This window comes from Ruditapes philippinarum, unplaced genomic scaffold, assembly GCF_026571515.1.
Source record: "Ruditapes philippinarum isolate M1 unplaced genomic scaffold, ASM2657151v2 ctg348_1_1_1_1, whole genome shotgun sequence".
NCBI classification, from domain to species: Eukaryota; Metazoa; Mollusca; class Bivalvia; order Venerida; family Veneridae; genus Ruditapes; species Ruditapes philippinarum.
The window spans coordinates 140,017-158,500 of record NW_026853775.1 but is presented as its reverse complement, the minus strand read 5'-3'; the positions used below and the strand labels follow the sequence as shown (position 1 = coordinate 158,500).

Genomic DNA, 18,484 nt, shown 5'->3' with positions numbered 1-18,484 from the left:
GATCAGAAATAAAGTTGTGTTTGTTTCAACACCGAGGAGCAATGTTTATTCAATTAGCAAAGATATGTCTATTGTTATCTTTATATACAATTTATAAGAATCTTAGCTTATTGTCTTGGTCTCAATTTTATTTTCACAAAAATAGTTTACCGGTATTTTCGGTAATCATGTATACCAGTAATTTGTAAGATAATAATGAACATATAGTAACATATGTTTTGGAGAAAATAACATGGACAACAGTCGCTTGTTAAAATTCATTGACAATGAATATTTAATTTAAAATGTTTATACATGCACCTGCTTCGTGGTCAGACACATTAAATAATTTACCTCAATTTATATATATAAATATTATTTGGGATTTCTTACGTCACATCAACACAGTATAGGTCATATCGCGACGTTCCAGCTTTACTGGTGGAGGAAGACCTCAGGTGCCCTTCCGTGCATTATTTCAGGCACGAACGGGCACCTGATTAGAACCACCGACGTTCCGTAAGCTATATGGATAGCTTCCTCACATGAAAGAATCCAAAGTCCCTGTTGGGATTCGAACCCACAGGGGTGATGGGCAATAATAGTACTCAGATGGAAAATTTACTATATAGAAATCTATACTTGCTTATTGTGTTCCGCACTGCGCTGTAAAAAGCATTTACTTGGGAAGGTGGATCGGTCCATCTACACAGAAATAAATATTTTATAATTTAAATACACTATTCCGTAAAAATGTGATTATTACATTAATTAAAGAAAGATACCATGATGCTAAGGAGTCAAATAATTTATATCAATATAGCTTTTAGGATCATTGCAGTTAATTGACCGAACTTTAAATTTTCTTTGCGTCTGTTATATGCATCCAAGGACGATGGCATTTTTATATTCATACAACGAAATGCTTTCGATTAAAAATCATATCTGATTGATTAATAATCAGACGTAAAAAACAAAATAAAAAAAACAACAATACAAAATAAATAAATAAATAAATAAACACAAAGAAGATAACTATTGAAATAACATTATCGTAAAATGGGTAAAAATTACGATTTTGTTAAAAAAATGCACAACATTTGTTTGTAGATTTATGATTTGATTATACGATGATATAAATAATTCAAACGAGGAAAGCCTTCTTTCAAGCCTTTCAACATGTCATGTTTAAATATGAAATATCATTTATGGCTTCTGAATATTTTAAGGCAAGGTTCAAGCTAATCTCTAGGTACATTCAAACATTGACGGTGCACTACCGATCACTATAAATAAGTCAACCTATTGCGCTTATTTTCAATGCTTGCTTGTACCTGCTCGGATTAGCTAGAGGAAAACCGAAATATTCTCGATTCCGGTGTAAGTCTATTGAATACTGATCAAACCAAGCTTAAAGGATGTCCTTGGTACATTTGTAACCCATTATCACCATGACCTTTTACGACATATTCGTATCTAGATATGATGACAAAGACTTTTCAATAAAGTTTAAAACTATACTGTCTAGTAAATATACGATTAAAAGTAAGTACAAGAGCTCTGAATGACATGTCTTGTTAAGCATTTTGTTACTCATATATAAGAAAATATACACCTACTCATTTTTGTTGAATTTTTTCCTCAACTGCCTTAAAGAATGCGCCGCTACTCCTTTCAAGTTATTCAAAACATTCTTGAAATATTCGTCTCCGTCAATACTTGCCTGAAAATGTAGCTTTACATTTTATTTAATACAGTATTTATATTCTTTTCAAAACTTCATTTCTGTCATTTACTAGGGCTAAAAAACAAATAACAAAACATTTCCTTTATAATTAAAGTTTTGGTTTTTAAGAAATATATAATGCATTTGAAATTGATCTACTGTGTATGTAAACATTTATACCTCAGTAGACGCAATACGTTGTCTTGGTTCTGTGTCAATAGAATAGTTTACTCACTTCATAAGTTTGACAGCCTGAACTAGTTATGTAAGAAAACGATGCTGTTTGTTTTATACAAAATTTATTAAAGTTTGATTGAGTAGGAAGTTTATAACTTGTAGACAAACTCTCGAATCCGTTCCTAGAACCAACCAGTACATACACTGAGTAATGAGTGTAAAGTTTCTTGCTAAAGGAGACAACGGCTTGCCTCTGATACTCGGATTGAGATCCTTAGAGTTCTAGTCCGACGTGTTAAGCACTCTGCCTTGTCGCAACGGATCCATCTTTACAGTAGTGTTTATAATCTAAGAAACTATGTAGATTAAAACATTCATGAAAAAAATGCAATTCACTGACGGAAAATCCCGTAGAACAAAAGAGTCCAGACACAAGTCATAGTGACGAGATAGAATGATATTACACAAATACAATACTGTAAACAACGCAATATGTTTAGGTTAGCTTGAATGTCGTGGAAGCAAAATTTTACTAATTTATGTTTTAGTTGTTTTCTGATAAACATTAAGCTCAGTGCTACAAAACTGTACACGAAGCACTAAAATTAGGTACAGACAAATGAAATACAAAACCATTACGTTTTCATAGAGCTTGTTTAATTTCTCTGGAATTAAAATGTCACTTGGATATCCGATCCATTCCTTAACTGCATCAGCCTGAAAACCATAACCAGATATAAGTTACAATATGTATTCTGATTTGCAAACTTTCGATAAACATATTGTCTTTATTTCATAATGACCGGTAAACAGGTCTACAGATATCAGAAAGTGTGTAACGACGTTGGTAGAACGTCATGATACTAATAGTGAGTATAATAATATGCAAAGAACTGACATAATGGAATGTTTTCCATATGTATGAGCACACACCACTCTTGGTTGGGAGCTATCTGAAGAAACCCGACAGGGTTTGTGTGCCTTAAAACGTTGTAAGTGTACTTAAATACTCACTTCTTGACGGATTTTCCTTCAAAATCAGTAAAAACTAGAATATAATTGGAAGATTTTTTCATTTGGCTTAAAACATAGCAGTGAATTTGTTCATTTTCTCATTTATTGCTGTTTACTCATGATTGAAATTTATACTTAATTTGAGTCATTTAAATTTAGCGTTATGAATGTAAAGATTTCTTTAAATGTCTTAAATAATGGAAAGTCAGTAAAACCATTTACAATTACGATGGTAGTATTAAATAAGATATTATTACTCATCATATTATTCATTTGTTGTTCATACTAAACAACTCTATCAACATTTTTTTCCAAGATAGTCATAAGAATATAAAAATGATATATTTTCTTTTTTTCAGTATTTAAAATACTTATGGAAAAATGTATCCACTTCAAAATAATGACTCATTATAATCAGGTGTGCAATTGTCATGTTATATTGTTGCCTCATTACTTCTGATAGATCACCCCTGTTCCAAAGTTTTATTATATTTTTATTAGGAGGCATACACTTAAAGAGGAATTGATATTAGATATTACAAATATTACTTCACTTTATCTACATGTGTTATAAGGTATTATAATTTACCTTTTCTTTAGCAACTGTTCGAGTAGCATCATCCATCCAGGCAATGTTCTCCAGTTCATCATTAAATGTACCACGGATATTCCCTATCATTTCAAGAGCCTGGAAAATGTTATAATATTACATGTGTTATTATACACGTTATATAGTAAAAAGAGTGTACCATTCTATACTTAGAACTTTCCTATTCCAGTCCTTAAATTCTTTAAGAACAGACTAAACTTGAACTATGTCTTACCGATAGTTTTCTGTTAGATTTGTATTATTCATAGGATATTAAATGATTAGTTAGAAATGCAAAATTCACAATTTCTTTGCGTATGTTTTTTTATATTGATATTGGCAAAATTTGCAACTTTACTTTGGGAAACAATCATTGGGTTATCAACCATGTGTTGCACAAAGTTTGCATTATTACTTTTACGTTATCTATTTATATACCATTAAGACAAAACAGCGAAACATGCATCTCAATATTATCAACTAAAAATACAAATATATTATAAAGATACTAAACCTCTGCCCTTGCTGTCTCGTCAAAAGTTTCGTTGACAAACATGTGCCCTAAAGCCATTCCAAAGTACGTTTCTGTGTAAGATACACAAGTTTTCCACCTAGCTTCTTGAGTTGTAGTGCCACTTAAAACCTTATAAATAAACGAATATTATGTCAAAATATGAATCTTACAAGTTTAAAAAATGCCGTATTTATATTTCAAAAAATAAATAAAAAACCAACAACGGTAAAAGATCTAAATATATCTAATGTCCAATATATAATTAATGTCAGTTTCATTAAATGTCATGAAAGAACGAGATTTAAATCATATAATCATTTCAACAAAGTTAATACATAAGAAAAAGTAGTGCACTGCAGAAGGAAATATAGATTAAGAATATGTAATCATTTGTTCTCAAAATATTCCCTAAAATGTAGGTTGAATAAAAGCCCACCTTTGAAAATTCTGTTTTAAGATCTTGAAATCTACTGTCCAAATTGCCTACTCGATTTTGCATTATGGTCCACACAATGTAATTAGCAAGGGTCCTATAGGAAATGAAAATGAAGAAGCTGCCATTGTAATTTCATGTTCATACCCTACCATCCCGATATTTCAAGTTCGGCGATTATCAACTGTTTAAGGTTATAAAAATGTAGAAACTGAAGAGATTACGCTATTGAAATTCTTGGAAGGAAAATTCTTACGACAGCAATGTAAACAAACAGATATCTGAGAATCTTTGACTCGTGTGAGACAATATAATGCGCAGCAAATATTTCTTACACCCGTAACGATAAGTTTACAGTATCAAACAAGTAAAATAATGTGGATTCCGAAGGGAGGAAAATATAAAGTTACTAAAATGGAGTAAGAGGCAACACATTACAGCTGCAAATGGTCCGTGCAAGCTGTCCAGACAGACTGCCTGTTGCTGGCTGACTTAATTAAAGTTTTCATCTTCATTAACAAAACACTGATAACTGAAACTTCAAAAAAAGGAAGATCGGCAAGCTAATTTAAAAGATTTAAAAGGTTAGGGTGGGGATGAAAACCTCAGAAACCCTTAAACATCAATATAAAAACATGTACCGTTTCCCGTGCTTCTGGAGGACACTGAACAATTTCCTATAGTACGCTACATCATATATCACGACAGGCTCACTTTCATTTATTGCTATCTTGACGTTCTCTAAATCAAACACCCCACTTAAGTATTCAAACCAATTAAACTGAAATGGAAAAGTTGTACAAAGCTTTGTTATGACTTACTTTATTTCTTAATTGTACGTTCATATATGTAAAGAGCCAATAAATAATAAAACCTTAATTAAAGTTTCATTTAATTGGTTAGGCACCTAGCAGGGCATCAATATAAATGAAAGGACACAAAGACGGACAAAGACTTTCTTTCAAGTCACGGGTAATAATTGACAATACAGCTATAAATTATTTAACATTTCAAGAAATTATCTGACACAGTAATTTAGAACATATTAACCATATAATGCCGCAATGATAATCTAAACGGATAGAATTTGTTAAATGGTAATGATATTGCAGTTTTGATGTTAATAAAATTAATATACACCTGTATAACATCATTAGAAGTTGGTTCAGTGAAGTTTTCTCTCAACTCAGATATCGACATCTTATTGTATAAAGCCGTGGTATCTCGTCGGTCCTCCATACTTGTAGATATCTACAAACACATTTGAAAAGCAGTAAGAACCGAAGTAGAAAGTAATAGTCAAATATGTGTTTGAATGTTACATAACTATTATAAATTGCTTTGTCATTTGATAGTTTGATAACTGTCTGTTTAGAAAAGGCTTTGTATTATTTGGTTTTACTTTCTTCAGTTAATACAAAAACCAAAAATTTTAAAAAAAAGCAAGAAAAGAAACAGCACAAAAATTGTTTTATAAAGATTTTATTCATTTTTTATTACATGAAAAAAAAAGTCTTATATTAAAATTAATATATCTTTATATAAATTTTCAATTCTTTTGAAAAATCGTTTTTCACTGACAGCTTGTTTTTAAAAAAAGCAGCTTAATTGCGTGCAAAGACTTTCTACTTTCCCAGGATAATTTCCAAATTTCAGTGGAAAATGGGAAAATACAAAGGGAGAACATGCGCTCTAATATCTTTAAATGTAAGCTTAGAACCGTGCAAATTCTAATTCCTGGTTCGCACTTCTTTGCAACTGAATATTCATTAATTGTAAAAACAGTATGTCAGTATGAAGACCTGCTAAATACTGCAAAAGTTGTATGATTTACATTTGCTATGTCTGTCTCAAGAGCCAAAATATCTTGAACATCTCTCTCGGAGGCTGTCTGATCCGCTCCAAATAGCTGAGCAACCGATGAAGCAAAAGTGACGTATGCCTCACGCATTTCAGACAAGTTTTCTTGTAAATAATACAGTCTTCCTGGAAGTCCTAGAGATGGTTGATCAAGCTAAAGTAAAGAATTGAAGATAAAGGACTTTGTTACCTTTAAAGTCTATGTTCAAATATATAATTTAAAAAAAAAATTAAATTGAAATTATCACACACCCGTGCCGATTTTGCGACTCCGTAAATATGGTATTGCACAGCCGTGCATATATTTTGACGTGACGTCATTTGCGTAATGCAAACATAGTGTAAAGACGCGCTAAATGTTAGCATCCTACTATATGCACGTCAACGGAAAATGACTCTTGTTTCACTTTAAACGGTCTTTATTTTGGGTAGGTGATAATTAGAATATTAAATTCGTGTAAGTTCATTACTGAATTCATTGCACTCGTTGAATAAAATAATATTATGCTTGCCAGAGGCTCGCATAATATAATTTTTTCAACTCGTGCAATAAATTCAGTAATAAACTTACACTCATTCAATATCCTCTATATGTAAAATGATGTCGATACTATCCCATTAAAATATTTAGCTAAAAAGCATTTCCTTATCTTAATATGCGTAACAGTGAAAAAAGTATTTTACCCTGAAAAAAAAAGAATACCACATATACTGTGACTGATTTAGCTTTGCTGAACTACTTTAAGCTCATTCTGCAGTGTTTTTATTTTACAGACGGAAATGTGCCTAAAAATCATAATATGTCGGAAGAATGAACATACATGTATGATGTTCTTGTTTGATTCTCTATCGTCATAACCAACAAACATTCCAATGACAGGAAAATTGTTGTACTGATGAAGCGAAATCAAAAGTTTTGACAAACTAAATTCATTCTCGGACCAGTTTCCTCCTGGGCCGGTGCCAAGGATCGGCCAACCCCCGAGTTCTTCCAATAAAGGAATAGCTACAGAAGAACCTTTCTCCTCGATTCTGTCTAAAAGAAACAAAATATGAGTAGTAGTAATAAACCTTGTTCCTCGATTCTATTTGAATGAAATCAAAGATGAGTAAATCATTGCAATGGAATAACTCGATCTCATAAGGTTGAAAATAACATAATACTGTGCAATCTTTGCTATTTTTTTTGTTTTACAGTGTTAGAAAATTAATGATAATCTAAAATTAGTTTCTAAATACGTATGTCTTAAGTTTTTGTATTGTATTTTCGATTCCTTATGCAAATGTATCAGTTGTATAATCACGGAAGCCTGTCTACATGTATATAGCATGCAACCAGTTATGTTATACCTATATAACCTATGAAATATAATTACATTGTATATAAACAAAGCTCAACAATCAACAAGTGTATAAAGCAGTCTTTTAAACAACATTGTGCTGCAGACTTGTCTGTCAACGTCGCGACTGACCAATGAAAGACAGGTTACATATGGCCTTTTTTTGAATAACAATGGATTTAACCTATGCTCTTTTGTTATTAAAAAGGTTGTGGTGAATTTCTTATTGTAATGCACTAATCTGATTATTTGAATTAGACAGGATAGGACCAAGTAAGGATCTATCTATTATAGCATGCTCAGCAGTATTACTTTTATATATCATTGTTATTTTTTTATGTTGTTGTAGTATATTAAAATTCTAGAATATTTTGTTATATTTTCTCATTGAAAAAATCAAGGGTTGGAAAACGCTCATCTTTTTTGTTACAATGTAAATCTCTCGCTGTTACCTGTGTTATAAATTTTCAACTTACCAACATTGACACATGATGTATACATATCCTTTGCTTTAGTTATAGCAGGTATACCTTGATAAGATGTCATATCCTCAAGGAGGTCTGGAATAACAAGTCAAAGTGTTAAGTTATAGTATCATTTTATGTTAAATGTTTCATTATCCCTCATGTTCAGACTTTATCAAGCCGAGTTTGAAATGCTCGTGTCATTTTATTGTGATTAATGCTTCCGAGAGATCACCTATATCCATTTAAAATTGGTAACTTTGTCACTGGCACAGTCCAGTGACCCTTGTGTTTTTGTCTACGTTCACTGTTTTACATAAATCGAGTGTACTGTAACTGTGCTTTATTTGAAATAACGCTTCCTTTTGTCAAAGATGGGTGCATTATCTGAGATATCGCAGTGTGTTTATGTCAAATAAAGCATGTTACGGGCGTATAACAGCCGTATAACATCAGACACAAATCACCGCACCATGGCGATACGTATAATAATTCTATTTATGAACATGAGTATTCCTTTATTATAGGCATTTGAAATGATATTGTCTTATTTCTAAATAACTTATAATAGACACAAAGCCTTAACCTCCGCATCATATTTTATTCTAATATTATAAAACATCAATGAAAAAAGCTAGTAAATTTTTCCTGAATATGTCTTATGTGTGTATGTGAATGTAAAAACTATGTTAAGAAAGCTGCATTCCCATAACTTGTCAAATTAATTTGGTCTATTCTTATAAATATTGTCAGTTTTGTTTAAATGCCACTTTGTCATCATACTAGTTGTAGAGATTTAAACATAGCATATCTTCTCTGAGTGTATTCAAAAGATGTTTGTTTGTTTGTTTGTTTGGGTCATTTAACGCCCTTTCCCAACAGTATTTCAATCATATAGCCAGGTAGTTTCCTAACCATCGTTCCTGGAGAGTTACACCAGTACTAGACTACCTTCCTCCGCGCTAAACTACCAAAGCATCTCCCGGGGATCGAGAGAGGTCAGAAGAGAGGTCAAAAGATGTTTATTTTACATTTCAAATGAGACTGTAAAGTAATTATCAGTTTTATTTTCAAATATCAAATTTGAGCATGATGCATCTTTAAAAAAAGAAAAAGAGATGAGTAAAAAGTAGTCTGTAAAGTCGTGCTCACATTTATTGGTCACCTGAATGTCATCGTAAGCTTCAGATAGCGTGCCGTAGAAACTACTTGCTTCGGGTATAACCGTTTTTTTCCTCCACAAACCGCATGAAAATTCGTAGAAGTCTTCGCATGGGTCAACGGACAAATCCATACTTGCAATGAGGCGTGCACCTGAGGGTCAAAATATATATCAATCAATATATCAATCAATATACAATCAATCCATAAATCAATAAAAACATGTGTATTCGTAACAATTTATTAATACATATTATTATATAAATCAATTTATCAATCAATATATCAAACAATATAGCAATATACAAATATTTAATCATTCAATAAAGCGAATAAATAAATAAATAAATAAATAAATAAATCAATCAATCAATCAATCAATCAATCAATCAATCAATCATGTACAACTCAAATATACCAATCAATCAATATATTATTGAATCAAAGTACTAAAGTTTAAGATCAAATATTAATGATTTGATATATAAATAAAGGAGATCCGAAACTGAAGTTAGGAATAATATTTTTTTCATATTTTAAAAATTTCAACTTCCTAAAAAACACATTATAAAACACTTACTAGCTTGGGCGCAATCCGCTGTCTGACATATCTCTAAATATGAAAAACGAGAAATGCAGTTATTATAAATTGGCCTATGAATTGTTAAAGTTTCTGAAATCATTGATATACGGTTTACTTTTGATAAGAATTACTTCATGAATTTCACCGAATGGTGTTCATGATGTACAGAAATCTATCTTAGTGTCAAACTTTATTTGTCATCCAATGGAAACGTTGTATTTCTTCAAAATAATGAGTGTTAATTTTCATAGAAGAACAAAAGTCGATACTATATCAAATACTGTTCATAGTCGCCTTCTATTTTTCATAGTGCTTCATAGTATCGCGTTTGTAAAAATAGTCATTAGCATAAATTTGCACATGCGCTTTCGTGGGCCGCTTTTGAATATTAATTAAGTCAAAATGACGTCAAAAGGTCAACCTACATTATTTTTGCATTTATTGATAAAGGATATACATGCAGTTTAGATTTAAATCGACGTCTTTGCGAAAAATGATACTGCATGTGTTAAAGTAAAAACCAATACAAAAAGTCAATTCATATTTTATATTTCGAATGTAGAAAACGATCTTAATTAACATAACTAAGAGGAAAGTCACGTGTGTCTATTCACTTTTTTTTCGGTACAGTAGACAGAAAGTGAAAGTAGACATTATTTTTTTGGAAAATATATTACGTGACCTCGTGTTAACACATGACAATTAGTGTATACATGTATAAATCATATAGGATATTAGCTACTGAGTATCAGTTGTCCAATTCATCAAAGTATATAAATCATATCAGGTAACAATTATCCAACTCATCTAAAAAAAATTTTGAAAATAAATTTATGTTTCAATATCGAGCAAATGGAAACTCGCATTGATCAGCCATATGCCGCAACTGAAACACAAGGGGTACATTGTCTTCGCGCAAAGTGACGTAAATCGTGCATATTTATAAGGTCAAATTTTAAACCCACCTTTCAGGTAATTGTTTTGTAAAGCGGACTGGTAGTGACGTAATAAAATGAATATTAATGAGGCCAAATAAAGTTTGACACTAAATATGTTAGTATTCATCCGTAGCTGTTCTACAGAAATTAGAAACATTCTCCGGTCGCTATCGCTCCCGCCGAAGTTTCTAATTTCTGTAGAACAGCACGGATGAACACTAACATATACATAGTATTTTTTTCGCTTGAAAATTTATTACAAAGATGGTTTATTCTGATTATATGAATAATTCTTAATAAAAATTACGAAACGGTCGTAAGCAATATGTCCATAGCTATACAGTATAATATGTATATACATGCACATATTTACATAAAAAGAAAATAATTTTCGTTTCCGTGGATCAATGATACGCTCGTAAGTTAAGTGCGTAACGCTAGTTACATTCCTGTATGTCAATGTCATGTTTACATGATTGCACTTTAATGTATATCATCATTTTTGCTTGTAATGAACACCAAAGTTTGGTTAAAAAAAAGAACGATACGGGATAATATGCTTATTTATTTGCAACTTAGTTGTGTCTCCTCTTAATAGAAAAAGAACAAAAGCAATATTTATCAAACGACATGTTTAATTAGATATATGAAAAATGTAATTTACCGGGTTCTTTGGTAGCAGTGACGTCATTTTTAACACTTTTGTCGTCATCAATCTTGTTCTTTTGCACCAACACAACAACAACCAACGCGATAACTACCAAGATGAAAATCACTAAGAAGAAAATCAATGCCTTTTCACACTTAGTTCTTCGTTTTATAGGTCCATCCTTTTTGAAACTGAAATAAAAATGTACATGATTTATTTTCATATTTTCTAGATCTATAAAATATTGAAATAATTATTTTACTATTGTCAAGGAGTGCTGAGTGATCAAGTGATTAGGCCTCAAAATATAAGTGTATTTCCATTGGCCAAGGGATTTTAGATTCGAGCCCTTCCTTGCCCACAGCTATGTTTCCTTATTTGACACCAATACTTAAAAGCTCCAACTTGAGAGTTGACTTGAGAGCAGTTTAAATAAGCTCAACTTTATATTAGAATCGAGCTTAAACCTAAAGTCGATTTACTTTTATTATATATTTTGTCAGACGAGACTTCTATTCTTTTTCGTTATGGTTTGCCAGTATAATAAAACAAGAAATGTAAATATAATCGTTAAACTGTAATACATGTGTCTATTTTCCTCACTGAGTATGTAAAAACTCATTTATTTGCCATTTTCAAATGGACGCATATATAGTTATTCCGTGATGATAAAATGTAATATATAAGAAAACATTGCTTACCGTGCTGTTATGTAAAGTATGTTAAAATAGGGTATAAAGTAATCGATTGTCTTCAAGTAAGGTCATTTGAAAAAAGGTTACCAACTAAAGTAATATTACAATCTAACCTGCACTTATTTCTTGTTTATTTGTAGTTATAAAGTGACAAGCTTATTTTTGCCTGCATAGTATTATGTATCATCTATAAAAATTACTCCCAGAATTTGTTTATATATAATTTTATTGTATATAATTTCATTCAAATACATTACTTATTATGTCTTTACCAAATTTATAACAAAGTCATGAATGTTTAGATTGTATCTTCAATTTGTGTTGGTTGCGATCTTTAAAGATCCTGTATGTTTTGTGATTGATATTGTTACTGTATGTATACCACACTTGCAAAAAAAATATGTATATAATTATGCAAATAAAAGAATTTTCAAACATCAAAGAATATGTAAAATGTGTACTGCAAATAATTGTGCACATTATATTTAATCAATAATTTATATGCATTCATTTCTTATTGAAAAATTTGACTGAAAATAAATTTCTAATTAACTCCCTTTATTTACATGAAATGTTAAATTCGGTAATATCTTCATAAATAATGCTTATTGGAACTTACAATATTGACAAATCTTAATTTGAGCATCAAATTTATGAAATAAAACCATTAAAAATGTGTTACAGGATCTATAATCAAATACGACAATAATTTTAATGTAAATTGTAACGATTTACACAATAATGGATGGTAAGTATATAAACTTTTTTTCTTTATGGATGTATGATGTCGCAACTATATAAACTCTTTTGTCGAGTTTGACGTACATATTTTAAATAAAAAAATATCTTATTGTAAAATAAATATGACATATAAAACGTTTCATCAATCACTGAACAGATGTGAACTTTTGCCCACAGTAGAAACAACTTTTGAAAGTATTAATTCAGGCGTAAAGTTTAAAAAAAATGTGATACGTTTTAAAAAGGGTACGCTTATGACACATTTCAACAGAAAGGTTATTATGAACACCGAAACGCGATATCGTGTTACAATGTATTTATTTTTCCTTATATCAAAAAAAGGAAAATTACATTTTCGACGTGTATGTTCATAAATGCCAAAGGTATTTTCATTGTATGATATCAACAGATGCTAAAAATTACAATTCTTTCTTAAGTTTTAAAGCAACACACCTGAAAATTTGTCGTTGTAACTAGTTTAAAATACTTTTAAAAATGATGACAAGTGTAATGATTTTGACCTGACCACTAATAAGCATAGGTGAACGTCGCGTGGCCATGACTTACACTATACCCTATACAGAGTTGATACCAATAAGAGGTTAATAATACAAATGTAGCTCAATTGGAAGAGGAGCTTCGAAACGGCATTCGATGGTCCCGGGTTCGGGTTCAGTGTGCCTATTCTCTCTAACTCTGAGACATTTGGCTCCCAAGATGGGATGATAAAAAACTCTGAGTTTAATATTACATGCTCTATGTACCATATAGGATGAATTTCAATATAATAAATAGTTGTATGTCACTGTATTGAACTGTTTACTTATTACGACTGGAGCGATAACGGCCGGAGAATGTTTCTAATTTCTGTAGAACACCATTGATGAACACTAACATATACTAGGTGTGGTGGGTAGTGTGTAAGCCACCGGATAACTCGGTCTGTAGAGCCGCAGTACGGTAATTCGAGGGTCTCGGTTTGAAGTCCCGGATAGGCTGCACATTTTAAACCCTGTTACACAACCATACAAATTCCACGAGTTGAAAATGCTTAGGCCTTAACTATCCAAATAAAACTATTTATGATTATAATTTGTCAAACATTTTAATCAAAATCCAGCGTTGTAGAGATAACAATAATAACATATTGCATGGTATATTCAATGTTTCACTTGGTTAAAGAATATTTATACATTTCCTAAATTATAAGAACATGTCTTTTACGATTGCTATTTATACAACTTAAGTTTAAGTACTTTAAGTACTTTAAATAGATCCTTAGATGTGATCTTAATGACGTTTTACGATTTTTCTTTACTTTTATCTGTTCCAACCACGAATTGATCATATAAATGACCCTTTTTCTAGAATGTGAACTCTTTCCTCCTGGTTAAGTAACCTAGTTATCAAAGGAAGGAAGGAAAGAACAAGCAAGCAAGGGAGGAATGAAGGGAGGAAGTTAGGAAGGAAGTAAGAAAGAAAGAAAGAAAGAAAGAAAGAAAGAAAGAAAGGAAGGAATGAAAAAAGCAAGGAGGGAAGGAATGAAGGAAGGAAAAGAAGAAGAGACAAAAAAGATGGAAGGAGGGAGGGAGGAAGGGAGGTAGGGAGGAAAAAAATGAGGAGGATGAATAAGGAAGAAAAAGAAAGAACGAAAGAAAAAAAGAAAGAAAGAAAGAAAGAAAGATAGAAAGAAAAAAGAAAGAAAGAAAGAAAGAAAGAAAAGAGGAAAAGACAGAAAGAAAGAAAGAAAGAAAGAAAGAAAGAAAGAAAGCGACTTAAATATTTTATACAAAATATATCCTACCTGAGTTTGACCTGGTTTGCTCTTGCTGTGTTTAAATCAAGATCTCCTTGTTCAACATCTTTCTTGTCGTATCCCTTATTTTCATGACCCACATCCATTGTTCATCTGTTTAGATCAAAATCATGCGAACAACGTGCAGATGAATGTATTTCAATGATTTGAATTAATTAAGTCTTTGACAAATGAATTAAAAACGGGTTAATTCGTTATTGTTAAACAATGCATATTAATGAATTAAATAAATTTGACGTCCTTCAAATTTAAGATAGTGGCGGCGTGGCCGAGTGGTTAACTCGTCAAACTAGATATCTAAGGATTGCTGACCGCATGAGCAAGAAACTTTACACTCATTGCTAAGTACTGGTTGGTTCCAGAAACGGATTCGAGAATATTTGAATCAGCTTATAGTATCCAACACAATCAAATTATATAATTTTAACTAAATTTAAAGATATTTAAATATTTACAAAAAGGGGTTCAAGATTTTTTAAAAGGGTATTTAATAAATAAATTTTTATTCTTTTTGCCAAAACTTGTACAGGGATAAAACTGCCCATGCCAAAAAATGGAAAAAAAACTTTTGCTTTGTTAAAAATTTGGCAGAAAAAAACAGTTTTTATTTTTCAATATTTCCCTGGAAAATTATCAAAAATCACTTTTTTAAAATATGTTATTACTTTAGATTATTCGAAAGTGTAGCAAACTTTTGAGTAAAATAAGTTAAAAAAAAACATGTTTGTTCTTTTCTATTCACACATTTAAACGTGACCTCAACTGAAAATATAAATGAGCCGTGTCATGACAAAACCAACATAATGGGTTTGCGACCAGTATGGATCCAGACCAGCCTGCGCGTCCGCGCAGTCTGATCAGGATCCATGCTGTTCGTTTACAAACCCTATAACAAGTAGAGAAACTGATAGCGAACAGCATGGATCCTGATCAGACTGCGCGGAGGCGCAGGCTGGTCTAGATCCATGCTGGTCGCAAACCAAATATGTTGTTTTTGTCATGGCGCGGCTCAAATATAAATCGCTTGATACAAAATCGTCACACCCTATAAAGCATCACTGAAATGAAACTGAACCCAAGCGTAAAATATGTAATGTTTATATATATTATAATTGTTATATGATATTGCCAATTTTTTAACATTTCTAAATTGATAATTTTATTTACACGACATAGGAAATATTTGAAACCATACTTTTGTCGTTGGCCGGCATTAAAAGTTAAGCAACCAACTCCAAAATCTTATATAGTCTGTCAAAATATTTGTACTTTGCATTAACTTTAAAGAACGAGATATAATTAATTAAAAAAGTATGTATTTCTCGGTTAACCCTGCTGTATCTGTGTGTAACGCGTACCGCCACTGCTAGCATAATTTCAAGTTTTTTCTAGTTTCTTATTTATTTGCTTATAATCATCGTATTCATTATTTTGTTATTTGAAAAACCCTTTTACATAATGTTCAGTGCGTCAAGACCACGTGACTTTGAAGGATTTTTAGGGGTGTATATATAGAGGCTATTCGTTGCCAAAAATCCAGCCTTTGAAACTTGACAATGCATACTTCGGTTCTACTAAACAGATTAGTAAAAATCTAATTGTCGATCCGAGAGTTACATGCTGACTGGTATTTTAAGCATTTTGATTGTCTCGATTTGATAAAATGAAAGCTGTTTACATGCAACTTAGATAAATTGCAAACTTTATTTATAAATGTATAACTTCAAATTTGCGACATGTAGAAATGTAAACGATAGAACGTACACAATACATTTAATGCTGTGCATCATGACGTTGAGAATGTAACTGCATCAACTTGACGCACTCAGGTTTACAACACCACACTTTCCTTTTACATTCTAACGCGATTAACATTTGTAAACGATTTTGCAACTTCCATATATGGAATTATTACGGAAATAGACGAAAATTAATAGGTGGAGCCAATTTCACGAAAGCAGAATATAAAGAGAGGTAACTCTTGCTGGTACAAAAATATTTCAAATTCTATAGAAACTTATATCAATCTTGACTTTGAACATCCTCTGATTTTGTTAAAACGTATTCTAGTACAGGATATTCAAGTAATGCAAAATTGGTTAAGATATAATGTAAAAATGTAACAACGTATATACTGATAATGAGCATAATAATATGCAAAAACTAAAGTTGGTGAAATAACATAAGGAAATGTTTCCCATATATAATGACACACACCAATATCATTGGTATCAATATTAGAGTTTTGTGAGCCACGGCAATACTTTTAAACATATTTTTTTCTTTACCTAAGCCTGTGCCTTATTTCTTTAAAGGACTATGTTGGGTTGTAGAAAAATTCATATTTTTGACCAAGTGTTTTAACACGAAAAAACAAAATTTTTTATCGAAATTCCCTTGTTAACCAAACCTTTTTGAATTTTTCCCCTTTTAATTTAAATAAATATTCAGGTATCCTGGCAACCTTTTTTACTTTCCCAAAATCCATTGGAGGTTTTTGGTCTTTTAGTTTTTTTTGTTAAAATATGTAAAAGGCGGAATTTGTTGAAACAAAAGACCTCTAAAATTGTTTATAATGTGTCATTTCTGTACCCAATTTGCTGTCTAGATTTGAATTCAAAAACAAAAAACACTTTTTGCATGAAAAACTCAAGAAAATTTTTTTAAGTTTTTTAATGATGGGTTTTTAAAAGATAAAAAAAACAAAGGTATACATAAATTGATAATCAACATACATACATTTGGACTCATTTAAAATTTACTTATTTGAAAACAAAATGGGAAAATATATAGTAAAAATAAAAAGTTATGTACGAAAGGGTACATACAACTTTGGTTATAATTTAACTATTGTTAAAAGTTTTTTTTCTTGTCAAGTCAGACGCCAGAATTAAGGTCACTAATATAATAATACTACTAGGAAAGACAACAGCCAGAATTTGGTCTGTATTAGTAATTAGTCGTATCAAAAATCTCTATCAGATGTTGACTTGAAAATTTGAAAGTGGTAAGGTAGCAGCTTAACTGTAAATGTTACTCATTCCTATGCAAATTGGAATACCATCAGTAAAATTTATTTGTCGTTCAATAGTTTTCACTTCCTTGAAAAATATTTAACCTCAGACAGTATGTAACCAGGTGTTTTTTGTTTTTTTTTAAGTTTCTTTTTCCAGGAAATGTGGTGCCTACAACGTTTTAAAACTTATATGCCTATATTCCTTTAAAGTCCGCTGATGTTGATTGAAGGCAATCATGCAAGTGAATTATGTTTAGTAACTAAATACCTAAAAGGTATGATAAACGGAAACTACGCCGCTTCTTGTCGCCGACGGTAAATACCGAAAATGAGCGGAAAATACGTTTATTTACGATGATTTAGTGGGCGGGAAAATGGGCGGAGCTTATTTTATCTCCTATTGAAAAACGTGTAAAGCTGGATTATGCTGATCTGAATCATGATGGTTCGACAATGTAAAGCTAAGAATGTAACTTCTGTTTTGAGTATTCGAACACTTGGCATTGCTACTATCAGTTAATGTTTTGTCGTTTAACAGAATGTATTTTGTTGAAATGCATGTTTACAATATTAAATCGGCAAACTCAATCCAAGTATGCAACATTGGAGTTTACATACAAAGAAATACAATTGTATTTTTTCCATTAACAAACTGTTCAACTCGGATCAACAAGGCTGGATTTTTGGCAACGAATAGCCTCCATATGTATATACGGCAAGCAGAAAAACCCCTTGCTTCAAGTCTTCAATATCATGTAACTTCTTTATCATTACCGTACACTTATAACA

The 18,484-nt window shown here is 31.2% G+C and overlaps 1 protein-coding gene across 1 annotated transcript; it reads right to left on the bottom strand.

Annotated features, from left to right (window-relative positions):
- Window positions 1–587: 587 nt before the first annotated feature.
- Window positions 588–14,839, bottom strand: LOC132737819 (membrane metallo-endopeptidase-like 1). The gene is made up of 15 exons (XM_060725171.1): window positions 14,668–14,839; window positions 11,443–11,618; window positions 9,838–9,870; window positions 9,249–9,410; window positions 8,109–8,192; window positions 7,114–7,328; window positions 6,267–6,446; window positions 5,573–5,683; window positions 5,074–5,213; window positions 4,436–4,529; window positions 4,000–4,128; window positions 3,486–3,584; window positions 2,522–2,599; window positions 1,599–1,702; window positions 588–684 (listed from the first exon to the last, which is right to left on the bottom strand). The coding sequence occupies exons 1-15, from the start codon at window positions 14,763–14,765 to the stop codon at window positions 588–590; spliced, it is 1,800 nt and encodes a 599-aa protein (XP_060581154.1). The 5' UTR covers window positions 14,766–14,839.
- Between the last annotated feature and the right edge of the window lie 3,645 nt (window positions 14,840–18,484).

Excerpts from the sequence above, each read along its gene's own strand:
- LOC132737819 (XM_060725171.1), bottom strand. The coding sequence starts at position 14,765 with ATGGATGTGGGTCATGAAAATAAGGGATACGACAAGAAAGATGTTGAA. Across the intron at positions 5,684-6,266 it reads TTGAGACAGACATAGCAAAT|ATATCTACAAGTATGGAGGA; the intron begins GTAAATCATACA and ends ATGTGTTTGTAG. Across the intron at positions 4,129-4,435 it reads TTAAAACAGAATTTTCAAAG|GTTTTAAGTGGCACTACAAC; the intron begins GTGGGCTTTTAT and ends TTTATTTATAAG.